General features: G+C 37.0%; 1 protein-coding gene across 5 annotated transcripts in view; it reads right to left on the bottom strand.

The window, feature by feature from the left end:
• The window catches only part of Lama2 (laminin, alpha 2), a 635,907-nt gene that overhangs the window by 216,948 nt on the left and 401,826 nt on the right, over positions 1–17,133 (bottom strand). For all 5 annotated transcript variants that reach the window (XM_017313815.1, XM_011243134.1, XM_011243135.1 and 2 more), the window contains exons 19-21: positions 13,811–14,022; positions 10,097–10,203; positions 6,569–6,749 (exon numbers count right to left, since the gene is read on the bottom strand). In XM_017313815.1, coding sequence (XP_017169304.1) covers positions 6,569–6,749; positions 10,097–10,203; positions 13,811–14,022 — 500 coding nt within the window. The remainder of the gene's footprint in view (positions 1–6,568; positions 6,750–10,096; positions 10,204–13,810; positions 14,023–17,133) is intronic.

Consider the following 17,133-nt stretch of genomic DNA (forward strand, 5'->3'; position numbering starts at 1 on the left):
TCTCCTCTTTGTCTAAGAAGTACTCTGTCCAAAAGTGTTCTCTTCAGCTCAGTCCCTCCAACTCTTCTCTTTGTCCTCAGCACTTAAACATTTTTCAGAATATATGATCAAGTGGTAGAAGTTCACCACAAGTTCACAGGTAAAATCAAATCCTAAGTTGAAATAGAAGTTTACAACAGAGAATGTTTATATGCATATCCACTAGACATAAATACCTGGCTAAATATTCATCACCTGTCACAGCTCCACAGGCTCACTAGGAGTTAAGAACCATAATTAAGTTATTAGTGACATTTTGTGTACATATTTATCTTCTGTCCTAGCACTTATAATAAATCATTAGACCCCTTTTTATGACTTTGGTTAATTGTTTAACAACCTCTTGAAATGTGCTCTGGTTACTATCTAAGAGCAAATAACTGCTGACACACGAGAGACTGACAGATTTCTCATTGCAGTTTTGACTATCAGAAAAGGACCTAATAGCAGTCCCACTATAAAAGAGCTTAATAATCATTGATATAATTTTAGGAATTCATGTAGGATTATCACTGAGAATTAAGAAGTCATCTATTAATGAACCCACACACCTATGGTCACTTGATATTCAACAAGGGAGCTAAAACCATCCAGTGGAAGAAAGACAGCATTTTCAACAATTGGTGCTGGCACAACTGGTGGTTATCATGTAGAAGAATGTGAATCGATCCATTCCTATCTCCTTGTACTAAGGTCAAATCTAAGTGGATCAAGGAACTCCACATAAAACCAGAGACACTGAAACTTATAGAGGAGAAAGTGGGGAAAAGCCTCGAAGATATGGGCACAGGGGAAAAATTCCTGAATAGAACAGCAATGGCTTGTGCTGTAAAATCGAGAATTGACAAATGGGACCTCATGAAACTGTAAAGCTTCTGTAAGGCAAAAGACACCGTCAATAAGACAAAAAGGCCACCAACAGATTGGGAAAGTATCTTTACCTATCCTAAATCAGATAGGGGACTAATATCCAATATATATAAAGAACTCAAGAAGGTGGACTCCAGAAAATCAAATAACCCCATTAGAAAATGGGGCTCAGAGCTAAACAAAGAATTCTCACCTGAGGAATACAGAATGGCTGAGAAGCACCTGAAAAAATGTTCAACATCCTTAATTATCAGGGAAATGCAAATCAAAACAACCCTGAGATTCTACCTCATACCACTCAGAATGGCTAAGATCAAAAATTCAGGTGACAGCAGATGCTGGCGAGGATGTGGAGAAAGAGGAACACTCCTCCATTGCTGGTGGGATTGCAAGCTGGTATAACCACTCTGGAAATCAGTCTGGCAGTTCCTCAGAAAATTGGACATAGTACTACCGGAGGATCCTGCAATACCTCTTCTGGGCATGTATCCAGAAGATGTTCCAACTGGTAAGAAGGACACATGCTCCACTATGTTCATAGCAGCCTTATTTATAATAGTCAGAAGCTGGAAAGAACCCAGATGCCCCTCAACAGAGGAATGGATACAGAAAATGTGATACATTTACACAATGGAGTACTACTAGGCTATTAAAAAGAATGAATTTATGAAATTCCTAGGCAAATGGTTGGACCTGGAGGGCATCATCCTGAGTGAGGTAACAATCACAAAAGAACTCAAATTATATATACTCACTGATAAGTGGATATTAGCCCAGAAACTTAATATACCTGAGATATAAGATACAATTTGCAAAACACATGAAACTGAAGAAGAACGAAGACCAAAGTGTGGACACTTTGTCCCTTCTTAGAATTGGGAACAATCACCCATGGAAGGAGTTACAAAGTTTGGAGCTGAGACAAAAGGATGGAACATCTAGAGACTGCCATATCCAGGAATCCATCCCATAATTAGCCTCCAAACAATGACACCATTTCATACACTAGCAAGAGTTTGCTGAAAGGACCCTGATATAGCTGTCTCTTGTGAGACTAGGCCGGGGCCTAGCAAACACAGAAGTGGATGCTCACAGTCAACTATTGGATGGATCACAGGGCCCCCAATGGAGGAACTAGAGAAAGTATCCAAGGAGCTAAAGAGATCTGCAACCCTGTAGGTGCAACAACATTATGAACTAACCAGTACCCCGGAGCTCTTGACTCTAGCTGCATATGTATCAAAAGATGACCTAGTCGGCCATCACTGGAAAGAGAGGCCCAGTGGATGTGCAAACTTTATATGCCCCAGTACAGGGGATCGCCAGGGCCAAAAAGTGGGAATAAGTGGGTAGGGGAGTGTGGGGGAGGGTATGGGGACTTTTGGGATAGCATTGGAAATGTAATTGAGGAAAATACATGATAAAAAAATATTTAAATAAAAAAAAGAAGTCATCTATTTCTTTATTTATATAGCATCACTACAAGACAGTACATCTTTGTAGATCTGCAGAGATCTGCTCAAAAGGGGTGGGCTAATACCTAGTGATTGTTATATATGTTTAATAATAACAGGAAAAGCATATTAATAGCAGGAATCTTTCCTAAAATGAATTCTCTTGGGCCTTATCTATAGAGGAAATCTGTCGCAGATCATAATCTGAAGCAGACCATCTCAGGAAGATCACTTGCTAGTTATTAGCTTGTCCTATGATGGCTCTTGACTAACAATGAGAGGTTTCAGTTTTTCTAAGGGAATGGATACTTGTACCTTGTGTTCCAGGGACTTTAGGGCTTTATGGGGAAGAAAGGGGATGCTTGGGTGAAAGATTCCATCTAAGGTCTGGTTCCCTACAGCCTCAAAGCTGTAAATCCTGAAGGAATATGAAAATGTTGGCCTTATTGTCGGGAGATCCCTAACTACATAAAGGTGGTAGTAACCTATCAACTTTCCTGTTCCATTTCTTGGCTCACATGAAGCTTTTGGGTCGTCAGCCCTTTATTCTGTACCCCAAGAGAATGAAAAGGGAAAGGGAGGCTCCAGGCTGTTTCTTGCTGATAGGGCAGAGGCAGCTTCTTAGGGTCTGTCCCGTCGTCTATTGGAGGAAAGAGTGGTTTATTTTATGTGTTTATTCCAAGTTTATTTCTACTTTTCTTTGATATAAAAATTAATCTTTTCTTCCATATAACATCAGATTTCATTAAAGCAAACAAATGTAATACTTAAGTCTAGTGCATTGTGCATATAATTGTAAATAACATAGTGTATTTCAGTTTTAGATGTATTTAAAAATAATTCCATTATAAAACTTTTAAAGTAATTATTTCTAAATTGTCATACTACCCTATTTAGTTCTTTAATTCCCAAGTTTTTTCTTACCATAAATGAACTATAGTATTATGAATTTCCTACTTCTTGTATATTCTCAAAGAAAGTAAGAATTAAATTTGAGTAGATCTTCAAAGCCTACCATGAGAAATGATGCACACCATTTACTGGGTCAACTCAATCCAACTGCTAAGAATACAGTTAGGCACAGTACTTAACAAAATATTATAAGACAAGAAACAAGAATACTCAAATTCAAACTGAAGATCAGTGTTGTGGGATAGTTTTTTAACTGGTTAGTTGATGGCTAACCTATTTTAACTGAGTCAATTGATTATTTGATTAATTTAAAATCTAAAGTGTCATATTTATTATTACTCAAATTGTTTTATACCAGCTCTGAATGCTTAGTACAGTGCTTGACATAGAATAAGTGCCAAATAAATGCTAGTGGTTATTGATACTGTTTTGCTAATGATAAGCTGATAGATTTATTTATATATGACATTCATTAAAAAGAAAAAATAGCATTATGTTTAAATTTATGTGCTAAGAAACATGTTGGTACATCTGAATCATTATTTGAAAATAGAAATTTGCTATGTAGAACTTCGGTGTAATCATAGAGATCTGAGCAATGAATTAGCTTTCTCTGCCAAAGCATAATGTGTACCACAATTAAAACTGTTAATAAAGATAATGTCAGGAAATATACTTATAGTCATCATCTCTCATCATTATTCTAAAGCCATCATTAACTCAGTGAATTCCTATGAATCCTCTTGACATAGATACTTTTTATATAGTAAAATATAAATAGAGGTAAAAGCTGAATTTTGCAGTGGGAAAGCATATTCAAATTACATTGCCAAGGTCATAAAATTCTTTCCTAAGTGGGCCACCAGATACATATTCCACACAGGATATTTGGTAGGAGTAATACTCTCATTTTGTAAGGACTCCCATGGATCTTGAATCACCGTGCCTTTCTGGGAGTGTCTACTAGGGAGTTTCTAGTGATGCTTAACTAAGGGGGTAAAACTAACCCTGAATCATTCCATGGCCTGGGATCAAATATAATGGGAAAGAGAAACAGCATGGATACCATCATTTATTTCTTTTCTGAACAATGTGGCCAGCTGCCTTATGCTCCTGTCAACATGCCCACTTCACCAGGAGAGAATATATCATTAAGCTATGAGCCAAAATAAACCCTTAAGTTCCAATTCAAACATTTAGATAGAGACACGAAAAACCTACCTTATACACAACTATAATCTTACCTGGTCTGATTTTTAACTCCCCTCTAGTCTGTCTTTCTGGCTTATAATGCAATAAAGTATGCATTTGGCATTTTATCACCACTTGATAAAGTTAAATATTATTTTTATTAATAACTTTTGTTAGTAAATCTCTTTCAAAATATAATAGGCCCCACCCTGTTCTGGATAACTCTTTTTTTTTTCCATTTTGACAGAAATTAAGGCTATTTGGGAGGAGAGATTCTCAACTGAGAAAATGCCCCCACCAGACTGTTCTATGGGCAAGCTGGTGGGAATTGTGTTGATTGATAATTGATGCAGGTGAGCTCATTTCAACATGGATGTTGCCACCTCCAGTCCAGTAGTCCTCAGTTGTATACGAAAGCAGGATGTGTAAGGCCTGAGGAGTAACCCATTAAGCAATACTCCTTTGTGGCCTCTGTATCAGCTCCTGTCCTCTGGTTCTGCTTTTTGTCCTGCCTTGACTTCTATTAGTAATCGAGTGTTACATAAAGATTATAAGCTGAAATAAACCCTTTCTTCTACAAGTTGCTTTTGGTCATGGTATAGTATCATAGCAATGGAATTCCTAAATTAGATAGCTCAGTATTAATTCATATTATGTTAAAATATTACTGAGAATTGTGCTTAAAGAGCAGAATATTTTTAAGTCGTTCTTGATAATTTTTAGGGCTTGTAGATATTAGCCTAGAGATCACACACAGTTATTAGAAGATCTTTACCACATTGAACATGACTTAAAATGGCTTTCTGATAAAAGCCATGTGGTGGTTTGTATATCCTTGGTCCAGGGAGTGGCACCATCTGAAGGTGTGGCCTTGCTGGAATAGGTGTGACCTGGTTGGAATGGGTGTGTCACTGTGGGTGTGGGTATAAGATCCTCACCCTAGTTGCCTGGAAGTCAGTCTTCCACTAGCAGCCTTTGGATGAAGACATAGAACTCTCAGCTGCTCCTGTGCCATGCCTGTTTGGATACTGACATGTTCCCACCTTGATGATAATGGACTGAACCTCTGAACCTGTAAGCCAGTCCCAATTAAATGTTGTTTTTTATAAGACTTGCCTTGGTCATGGTTTCTGTTCACAGCAGTAAAACCCTAACTAATATAAGCCATATGCCTAAAATTTGGAAGATAATCTGAAAGATAGTGGTTCTTTAAATCCTTTAAGGTGTTATTTTGATTCCAACATAAATTTGCAATAATGGTCAATGAAACATCTTAAAATGTAGCACTGGGGCTGTGAAGAAAGTATAGAGTCAACAGCTGTCAGTCAATGAACTTAGCAAATACGTGCAACTCATTTTTGTGGTTGTTGTAATAGCATCAGTTCTAAATTAATGATATATAAATCAAAGCTTATTTCAATCTATTTTCTCACCTAGTATCCTAATGTGTGTGTGTGTGTGTGTGTGTGTGTGCTTGTGCATGTGTGTGTGTGTGTGTTTAGTTCATGATTTGTATGAAAGATCTCGTTCAACATAGGACAAACACCCTTTCAGGCCATCATGTTAGAAACTCCAATCTGCATTTCCTCATGAATTAAATACCAAGATACAACCTGTTTCTCTTGTAGAATGTCAAGGTTTCTGAGGCAACTTTCATACAAGTATGATTTTTGTACTAGAAAAGCAAACAAACAAAGAAACAAACAACCCAAGAACAAACTTCTTGGTCCTATTTTGTGGTAGGAGAAGAGATGTCTTGGTTTAAGAAGAAGAGTAAGCTAAGACGACACTGGTATAAAGCACCCTGAACATTTGAATTTAAAGCTACACCAGTCATGGGGACAGAGGGCACAGACAATAGGGCATGTCTGGATCGGGATCTGCTGATGGCTGTTCAGTACTTACAAGCCTGGTTACATGCAGTGTTGCCAACTGCACCGTGTTCTGTTATGTATTAAAATTTAACGTATTGGTTATTTTAAATACTTTGCATTGCATGTTTGTTTTCCACACGCATTTTCTTTAACATATCAAATCATGACAAGAACTAGGACTATAAAATCCAAGAATGGATATACAGGACATTAGTTTCATTCACAGACCTATGCAGCCTCCTTCTTGGAAGTTGAAGTAGCCATGGGCACAACGGTCACATTTCTTCCCTGCTACTCCAGGCTGGCACCAGCACTGCCCACTTGCTTCACAGTCAAAGGACTTAGACCCAAAAGAATTGCAGTTGCAGGGCAGACAACCCCTTCCCAGTTGCAGGCCAAAGGTTTCAGGCTGGCATGGAAGAGAAAAGAAAGTGATTGAATCTCAGCAAGCTAGCTGATAACCCAAATCTAGACAGGGCAGTAGCGAAGAACCCTTGGTCCACCAGGCTCTGTGTGGCATTAACAACCGTCTATTACTCAGTAGATTCCTTTATTTTGACCATGAGAAAAGCATAGCTACTTGGAAATGTTATCAAAATTGTATCAAAACAGGCAGTGTGTTTTTAATCTTAGTCTTAGCAGCCATTATGGTCTTCCTTGGTTCCAACACAATATGAAATGGATTATGGGTCACGTTTCTGGTTTTAAATTAAAATTTTTACTCACTTTACTGTTTGTACACTAAACTGAATTACTTCTAAATTTTGTGAGCTTGTTTAAAATTTTTTTCATTATTCAGTACTCTAGACATCAAAACCAGTTTGTGAAAAAAGATCAATTCATTTTATTAGAAAGACAAAGCCATATTTTTTATATCCAAGTTTGAAGTTGTAGATCTTACATCTACTGGTACCGCATCACCTTCCCACCATGGGTGGGAATTCATTCTTAGAATATATGACATTCTTGGAATATATGTTATCAGGCCCAGGGTAACTCTGACTGAAAAGACTGGTGGATTCAGGGATCATCACTAGTACTAGGAAAATGAAGAGCATATTTCCTACTTAAAGCACACTACTTTTTTTTATAAATATAAAGTATGTCACATTATTATGGCATTTTAATCTGGAAAATTACTCTCAGTAATTACTTCTTTGTCAAAATAATTTGTATTTTGTAAAATTAAACTTCATAATTACTTCTTGGTAAAAATTAATCTTGCAATTTATTGGGAATCACCCAAAGAGAAATGAATAAGCTTTGTTAGATTTTTAATATTATTGTCAGCAGTGTTAGAAATTTGAAAAATTAAAATTACACTGAGAATTAGACTTAATATGACTAGCTAAGAATAGTTACATTGTTTAAAATGTACAATGAGTTGATTGAATGTGATAATCATGTTAATTTTTACTGCCAGCTTTATTTTAAGTTCTAGTTATAATTCAAATTTATCATATTAAAGTAAAAATTATATAGCAGTAACAATAATGAATATCTTTGAGATTAAATTTACCTATAAAAACATAAAACTTTTTATTCATAAAAATCATTTCAATGTAAAACCTTTAACCTTAGAGAAATTATCAGCTATCAAAACAACAAGTAAATAACAAGCAAGCTCATTATACATTGTTTACCATAGCATGTAGTTGTGGCAACACTCAAATCTTCACTGTTAGAGACACACTACATAAATTATATTATAATATACTAATGTTACAAAATGAGAAGCAATTAAGTAAAATCTATTTTGAAGCAGTTTTAATGATAAGAATATATTTATGACACAATGCCAAGTAAAAATTCTAAAAAGCAGCATACACATTATCTAGACTATAATTTCAACTATATAATGTGCAATCACACTCACACACCCACCGTCACACAGACATATACATCCAGAGACATGCACACACCGACACACAATCAGATGCATGCAGAGACACAGATATACACATGCATGCACTCACATCTCCCCACATACCCAGAGACACATATACAAACACTGGCATGCATGAGCACTTGAGTACAGATGGTAGAAATTACAAAAGAGGATACTGGAATCTCTGGAACATAGCTGGCTGTGAGCCACCCAATGGGGAGGAAACTTTTGAAAGTGGGACAATTTTCTTACTTTTGTGTCAGTAAAAGTGAGAACGTGTTTCTTGTGTTTGGTGTGCACATGAGCAAACTCATCAGGTAGAAATGAGCAAATTCTTAGTTAAAATGAAATGTCAGGCTCGTGTTACTTAACATTCAGTTAGCATCTTCATTAACTAATTGCATTAGCTCTTAGTTCTCTAGAAAACATCACTTTTGATACCTTAAGTTCCCTTCAACTAAATTTTTCTTTGGTTTGTCCGTAGACATGCTTTTGAAAATAGTTTACTTTGTGTGTACAAGTATTTTGCCTGCATGTATGTGTGTGCACAACAGTGGTGTCTGGTACTGCAGAGGCCAGAAGTTGGTGTTGGATTCTCAGGAATCAGGAATGAGATTTACAGAAGACTGTGAGTTAGGTACTAGGAATCAAATCTGGGTCCTCTGGAAGAGCAGTCAATGCCCTTAACTGCTGAGCCCTCCCCCCAGTCACCACAGCTCACTGAAAAGTTACACACTTTAAGTTTTAAAAGCTTAAAAACACCAATCTTTAAAAGTCAAGGCTTTAGTCAGGCATTGTCTAATTCTTACATTCGCAGGTTACACACTTAGTGACCAGTTTGCACACTTAGCGATCACAACTATTTGATAAAACATCTCCAACCCAATTCATCTGCAGTCCAGGAACACAGCATGCTCATACAGTCAAGCAGTGCCTACCGGCACGGGGGCTGGATAGGCTCCCCGAGGGCACCCGCTGGAGCTGCTGAAGCCCCACCTCCGAGGAGGAGACCCCAGCACCTGCTGGGCTCTCTGCGACTGCGCCTCTTGATGGTGCACCTGCCTGCTGAGGCTGCACTGTTTTCCTACAAAGCCTGATTTACAGATACATCTTCCCATCACATCACACTGCGGTGACACAGAGCCCAGGGGACTGCAGTCACAAGACTCACAGAATCGCTTCGCTGGGTCCCACCAGGTAGTGAGCTTTAAAACCCGACGGAAGGGAAAACAAGGAAACAAAGCAGAATGACCATATGGTATTATTCAAAAGACAGAGGCAGGTATATTTTGATACTTTCTAGTAAAAGCCCAACCTAAAGCCTGAAAATTACTTGGTTGATGTGAATAATAAAATGTATCTAGGGAACAGGAGCTAAAATCCACAGGCTCAATGCACCTGCCTTAGGCAGAGTAGGGCCATCATTGTAGGAAGATACTGAGAACAACATTCCAATTAATGGAATACTTCATTTTATCCAGCGGATACATCTAAAATCATCTTGAAAATTTTCACTAAATAGAATGTTTACTCACTGAAACTAACTTTTTAAATGACAGAACTTGAAGGGGTGGTGTTCACTAACCTCAAAAGGAGTTGCACATTTTAAACTCCCCCAAGGTAAATTATTTTACTTCGCCTAAACTAGAATTAAACCTATGTTATTTGTTGAAGAAACACTTAAAGTATAGCAATCACTATATAAATTTGAAGGTAGGAACATAGGTCACCTGCAATGTTGAGTTTTCTGTTTGAGAAAAGGTTTCAGTGAGTACAAATATTTCATCTTCAGAGGTAAATAATTCGGAACCCTTTGTTCAACATGAGTATGAAATCCATCATTGAAAGGAGGTGCGGGTGAACCTTACCTTACACTCGTCACAGTGCCGCCCCTGCACATTGGGTCTGCACTCACATTGCCCAGTTCTAGTGTGACAAATCTCTGAGAAGGAGCCATTGATATTACAACGGCATGCTGCAAAAACAAGACACACAGGCAGTGAAAATACAATCTTACAGATTGCAAATATGGATCGGGTAGCCCCCATCTGAAATGCCTGTGACTAGAAGCATCTCAGATTTGAAACTTATATTAAGTTTGAAATATATATGTAGGCTTCTCTGGTTGAACATTCCTAATGTAATAATACAAGATTTGCAGGGCTGAAAATCCGTATGACAATTGTTAAAGATAACTGTAGCCATGGAAATATCAACAGCTGGGTTCAGTATTAGAATGTCTTCTAATGCAGTGGGTACTCTTTCAGGCATTCAATTATTTAATCCCTGCAACATCTCTACATATTGTAGACATGCTCAGCATATCATTCTACTTACATATAAATACAATTAGTATTATGATCTTGAGAATAAAGACAATGGAACACAAAGAAGCACTGATATCCAATATCACATGTGTGGTAACTGTTATAGCAAATCCCAGAATCTGTTTGAGCTATAAGTTCCCCATTTCCAGGTTCAATGTTTTTACCTTTTCTTAGACACATTGGGGTGATATCTAATTCTCATATTCTCATTATATATAAAATATACCCTTGAAGCAATTTTTAGAAATTATCAGTATTGATAATCCTCTTGGTACAGCATTTATATCATTTTTAATAAAACATTTTCAATATGATATTATTTATTAGGTCCAGTTTTTTCTCATCTCCAATAAGAATAAATTTAAATGAATATTTATCCCTTTTATACTATAAAAGCATTTAAGAGAACATAATCTATTAAAAATGAAACATAATTATATATATATATATATATATATATATATATATATATATATATATATATATATAATTGCCAAAAAAAAATCACTTTTATTTTACAACTTGTATTCTGTTTCCAAAGGTAGGAAACATACTTAACTTCAGTTACTTTTATCATTTTTTGCATTAGAAAAGTTTTATAAGGATATTCTGAAACATATACTATGTAAGTCTAAAATCTGATTTAGTTCTCAGATAGAAGTAGTAATTGATGACTTACTCTGTTTTTAATGGTATACATAATTTGCACTGATAACAGAATAAAGTTGCAGAGAAGATGACATGTAAGTATGTACAATGTCACAGTTTATGTATTCATTGTCAATAGACACAGTGCCATCTTCTGATATTACTCTGTTGATTTGTTCCAAGTTCTACCACTCCTAATTGTTTTTTTTTTTTTTGTTTTGTTTTGTTTTGTTTTGTTTTTAATGTATCCCTCTTCCATCAACACTTGGCCTTCTCAGTGACCGCCAATTTGAAGTAACAGAGAATTTGGCCCAGTCAATTCACCATTCCTTTTTCTCAGTCAAGAGCCCAAGGATAGTCTATAGGTGGAGTGTAAGAGCAGGATGAGAAAATAAATCTTCATTAAAAATTCACTTTCCCGTGGACATGAAAATTGTTCTGCATATTATAACTTTACATGAATTTCTTATGTATATTATACATAAGCTTTGCAAATTTCAAGTTATTTAGAATCACTAACTCTACTCCTTAAAAGTGAGAACTGCAAAAGTAAATTTACCATAAAGATGGTTGTAACTGATCAATGTCATCTAAAAATAACAAAAGCAATATTAGAGTTTATAAGTATCCATGAAAATATAATAAATAGGGGACATAACTTAAAATATTTCTGTATACTAGTGAGATATCCATGAAATTTATCTTGACAAAAATAAAGTTCTGTTTTAGTCAGAATCGTGTGTGTGTATGTGTGTGTGTGTGCATGTGTGTGCATGCACACGTGCGTGTGTGTGTATACACACATGCACCTGCTTTAAGATGGTCCCATTTTGTAGCCCAGGCTGGCCTAGGACTTGGTGATCTTTCTGTTACAGCTTCCTGAATGCTGTGATTACAGTATTTAGCACCATGAATTATGAAGTGAATATGAATGAAGGCTTACTCTCTATGCATAGAGGAGATATTATACCCCTGAAAATTATAAAAATATTCAGTAAAATATTTTATAGGCTTTAAATCAATTCATATGCTGAAGAGCGTTAAAAGTCACAAGCAGACCTATATTTCATGGCAAACTGTTGATGATTCCCATGTTTAGTTGTTGCGGTTCTCCAATTTTTCTGTCATGATCTCACAGAACCTCATGCCATGGATCATAATAAAATGAGTGGAATGTCCTTAGCTTTGTGGAGGGAGATATTAGAAGACATAAAAAGAAGTCATGAAATGGGTTAACTAGACCTAGAATTAGTGAGGCTCCAATATTTATGACTACATGGGGACTACTTCCAAAGACTGACAATGGAAGGAATCTCCAGGATCAAGAGCTTACTACATCCCCTGTAGGTGTTATGTCCATTAACCCCCACAGAAAACGCAAGGCCCTTTGCATATGGGGGAACCATTCCTAGAGTCAGATAGCTAGAGACTAAAACTCCCTGGTATGCAGCATGAACAGAAGGCATTCTTGAGTTCCCTGCTGTTCTCCAGAAATGCTGTGTTGCACGGTGTTTAAAGTCACTCTGGCCTTGTGGGAAATTTTATTTTAAAAGTCAATTTGTGGTTTTAACAAATGCCAATTATTCCAGAGAACGACTTGTTTTGACTTAACAAATTAGCGTTCTGAAAGGGCAAAAAGCTAACACCAAGCATCTCAATTTCAGAGAGGAACATCTCTCCTTTCATGATGGCTCTGTGCTGCTTACAACAGAGATAACAGGCTGAGTTTCCTTTGATTCCTGCAATTCCACAGCTCCTGAATGCACCTCAGCATCAAGTCTCTTCTTACAACATTAATTCCACAGAAATAAACTATGGTTGGCCTCATAGCACTCTTCCTAAGGATTATAACTGAAGTCAATCATCACTGTAGATGACTGTCGAGTAAACCATCAGAACCCTGACGAGGATCCGTACTTTTGGACTTGTTTTCTTTTGAATATTTTGTTACTATAAAACAACTGCAATATCTGAGTATCACTGAATTCTCTACCTAAGGAGGAAAAGATCAGAAGAGGAGTATGTTGTAGCAAAAGGCCTCAAACCTTTGAGAAGCATTCTACAAACAACTCAAGACTGTGAGTTAAAGCAACTCAACAACAGGTGCCATTGTGTAAAAGTATTGCCATGTTTTTACCCTTATAAACTAAAAAGAAACAAAAATGTGTAAAGTCTTCATATGAAAGCAAAACCACTTAACACCTGCTGATAGATATTGTACAACAACACAGAGACATGACTTATTTCAATCAAACGATTAAGTGGATACTAATGAAAAAGTCCATACAGGCTGTTATCATTTCTAAACATTTTTGTTACAGATTTCAGTTCAATTAAAACAAAATTTCTTTGCAGACATAAGTGTAAATATGTGCATCCCATGAAAACCAATACTCAGCAATATGACAAGTTTTAAAGGATTTATGCTATTCATTACTACAAGGAAGTATTTCGGAGCATGCAGACTTCGTATCTTCATGAGCATTCATCCCCCACATGTTACAGATAATTTCCTAGTCTCTAATCCCCACTCGAGAGAGAGCTCATCATCTCCCTTGAGGTATCATACATCAATTCTCTCAGGGACATCAATAGTTCAGGACTTACGTTGACAGTTCTTTGCATTAACCGCGTCTCCAAAATACCCATCAGCACAGAGCTCACAGTACCGGCCTGTTGTACCTGGCTTACAAATCAGACAGGAGCCAGACAGGCTGTCACAGCTGCCAGGGATGGAGTAGTCAAGGTTGTCATTGCATTGGCATGGCTGACATGATCCTCCAGGTATGGAAGGTTGTCCAAAATAGCCTTCTGCACACCTAAGGTGATAATTTTCCAACAGTGAGATTTTAGGGAGTAAGGACAGGGAAGTGGGGGAGGGGAGGGGAACTCAAGAATGCCACACAGAACAATGTTTACATTGCTTTCATATTCTTCTGTCAGGATAATGGCTTTTCCTCTTAAGCGCTCCCTTTCTCAGGTGCAGAGTGATCTTTAAAATTGCCTTTGTTATAACTGCAGTATAGATACAAGATTTAAGCTTTCCCTTTCACTTATAATTAGATTTCGGCCACACACACACACACACACACACACACACACACACACACACACACACAACCCCTGTCACTGATATTGAAGACCGGACCAAAGCATAGCATGCATTTGTGGCTGACACTCTGAAGGAATCTAGGTTCACACTACAGAGCCTTTATAATATAACACATCATATGTTTCCAGCTCCAGTTGGTTGTTCTCTGTCCACATATATAAGGTTCGCATGCTTGTTGCTGTTGTTCTTATAGCAAGAACTTGTTTTAAGGAAACAAACTCAAATTCAACATTTATCAAATAGAAATTGTGACTCAGAAAATAATGTCACTTGGCTAGGAGCTCTGGGAATCTCTGAATTAATAACAAGTTTGTATACATTTGCAAATAGATGAAGATGGTTGTTTTCAATGGGGAGTCTTTATTCAGGAGGAGTCTACTTTGGAATGTCTGCCTGTTATGCTAATGAACAAAAGGGCAAAGCTGAGAGGTTACCTAAATTCACACCAGAAAATTCTAGGTCTTCATAAAAATAAAAATCACGCCAACTATATTTATTTGAAGAAAAAATCCCACATAGGTTTATCATTTACAAACTGTGGCAGGGAAACTATATATGACTTATCCTATCTATTTGTCCCTGATGTACATGTTTTAAAATGCTGCTCAATGGTCCTGATGCTCAGATTCACATTTACCAAGATCTCATTTCTATTCAGCTTGTTCCTCTCAGTTACATGGTCTCATACTTTGTATTAAGCCACACTCCTTGGTGGCTGGAGAGATGGCTCAGCGGTTAAGAGCACTGACTGCTCTTTCAAAGGTCCTGAGTTCAAATTTCAGCAACCACATGGTGGCTCACAACCATCCCTAATGAGATCTGACGCCCTCTTCTGGTGGGTCTGAAGGCAGCTACAGTGTACTTGGATAAAAACAGAACTAACAAAGACTTCTCAACTGAGGAATACCAAAGGGCCGAGAAGCACTTGAAAAAGTGTTCAACATCCTTAATAATCAGAGAAATGCAAATCAAAACAACCCTGAGATTTCACCTCACACCAATCAGAATGGCTAGGATCAAAAACACAGGTGACAGCAGATGCTGGCGAGGATGTGGAGAAAGAGGAACACTCCTCCATTGCTGGTGGGATTGCAAGCTGGTACAACCACTCTGGAAATCAGTCTGGCAGTTTCTCAGAAAACTGGACATAGTACTACTGCTAGATCCAGCAATACCTCTCCTGGGCATATACCCAGAAGATGTTCCAACTGGTAATAAGGACACATGTTCCACTATGTTTATAGCAGCCTTATTTATAATAGCCAGAAGCTGGAAAGAACTCAGATGTCCCTCAATAGAGGGATGGATACAGAAAATGTGGTACATTTACATAATGGAGTGCTACTCAGCTCTTAATAACAATGAATTTATAAAATTCTTGGGCAAATGGATGTATCTAGAGGATATCATCCTGAGTGAGGTAACCCAATCACAAAAGAAGTCACTTGATATGCACTCACTGACAAGTGGATATTAGCCCAGAAACCTAGAATACCCAAGATACAACTTCCAAACCATAAGAAAATCAAGAAAGAAGACCAACATGTGGATATTTCATTCATCCCTAGAATACGAAATAAAATATCCATGGAAGGAGTTGCAGAGACAAAGTTTGGAAGTAAGACGAAAGGATGGACCATCCAGAGACTGCCCCACCCAGGAGTCCATCCCATAATCAGCCACCAAATGTAGACTCTAGTGCATATGCCAGCCAGATTTTGCTGAAAGGACCCTGATATAGCTGTCTCCTGTGAGGCTTTGCCAGTGCCTGGCAAATACAGAAGTGGATGCTCACAGTCATCTATAGGATGGAACACAGGGCCCCCAATAGAGGAGCTAGAGAAAGTACCCAAGAGCTGAAAGGGTCTGCAACCCTATAGGTGGAACAACAACATGAACTAATCAGTACCCCCAGAGCTTGTGTCTCTAGCTGCATATGTAGCAGAAGATGGCCTATTCGGCCATCAATGGGAAGAAAGGCCTCTTGGTCTAGCAAAGTTTATATGCCCCAGTACAGAGGAACTCCAGGGCTATACAGAGAAAACCTGTCTCAAAAACCTCCTCCCCCCAAAAATAATTATGGAAGCTGTATATTCAAAGATTAGAAGAATATTCCTAATAATTATTATTATCAATTATTATTTATAATATAGACAATGAAATGACAATGTAGTGCATAAAATTTCCTCACAATTACTTCTGGAGTATTTTTAAAATAAATAATTAAGGATATACTTTTGACTATTAATCTGATTTTTACCTTATTAGATCTTTAGATATAATGATAATATCTACATATATTCACATTTAATTTGCTTATCCTAAGAGTGCCTTTGGCCAGTTAGAATGGGTTCTACACCAGATATCATCAAGCAAAACAGAAGCCTATTACTTTAATCTTGCTTCCTGCAAAATGTCTTACTGACTCCAAGAAAGATGGAACTATTTAATAAAATATTAGACATTTTCTTAACAAAGATACCAATAATAAGTCCAAATTCTCCTGGAATTGAAAATATATGCAGAAAATTAAAATGAACTAAACAAGCATCTACCATTTTAATTTTAGGATATATATATATCCTGAGATTAAAATTATATGTGTATATGTATATGAATGTGTATGTGTATGCGTATATGTATATGTAAATATATGGAAAATGTGTGAACATCCATGACAACTCATAGGCATCTTGAGTAAAGTAAAACTATTTTCTCCCTCCAAGTGCATAGTAACATGTGAGCAACTTCTTAAATAATTAATAATTTGGTTTTTATTACTGGTGTGTATGCATGCATATATGGCTGTATATGTGTG

Source organism: Mus musculus, chromosome 10 (genome assembly GCF_000001635.26).
Source record: "Mus musculus strain C57BL/6J chromosome 10, GRCm38.p6 C57BL/6J".
Lineage (NCBI taxonomy): Eukaryota > Metazoa > Chordata > Mammalia > Rodentia > Muridae > Mus > Mus musculus.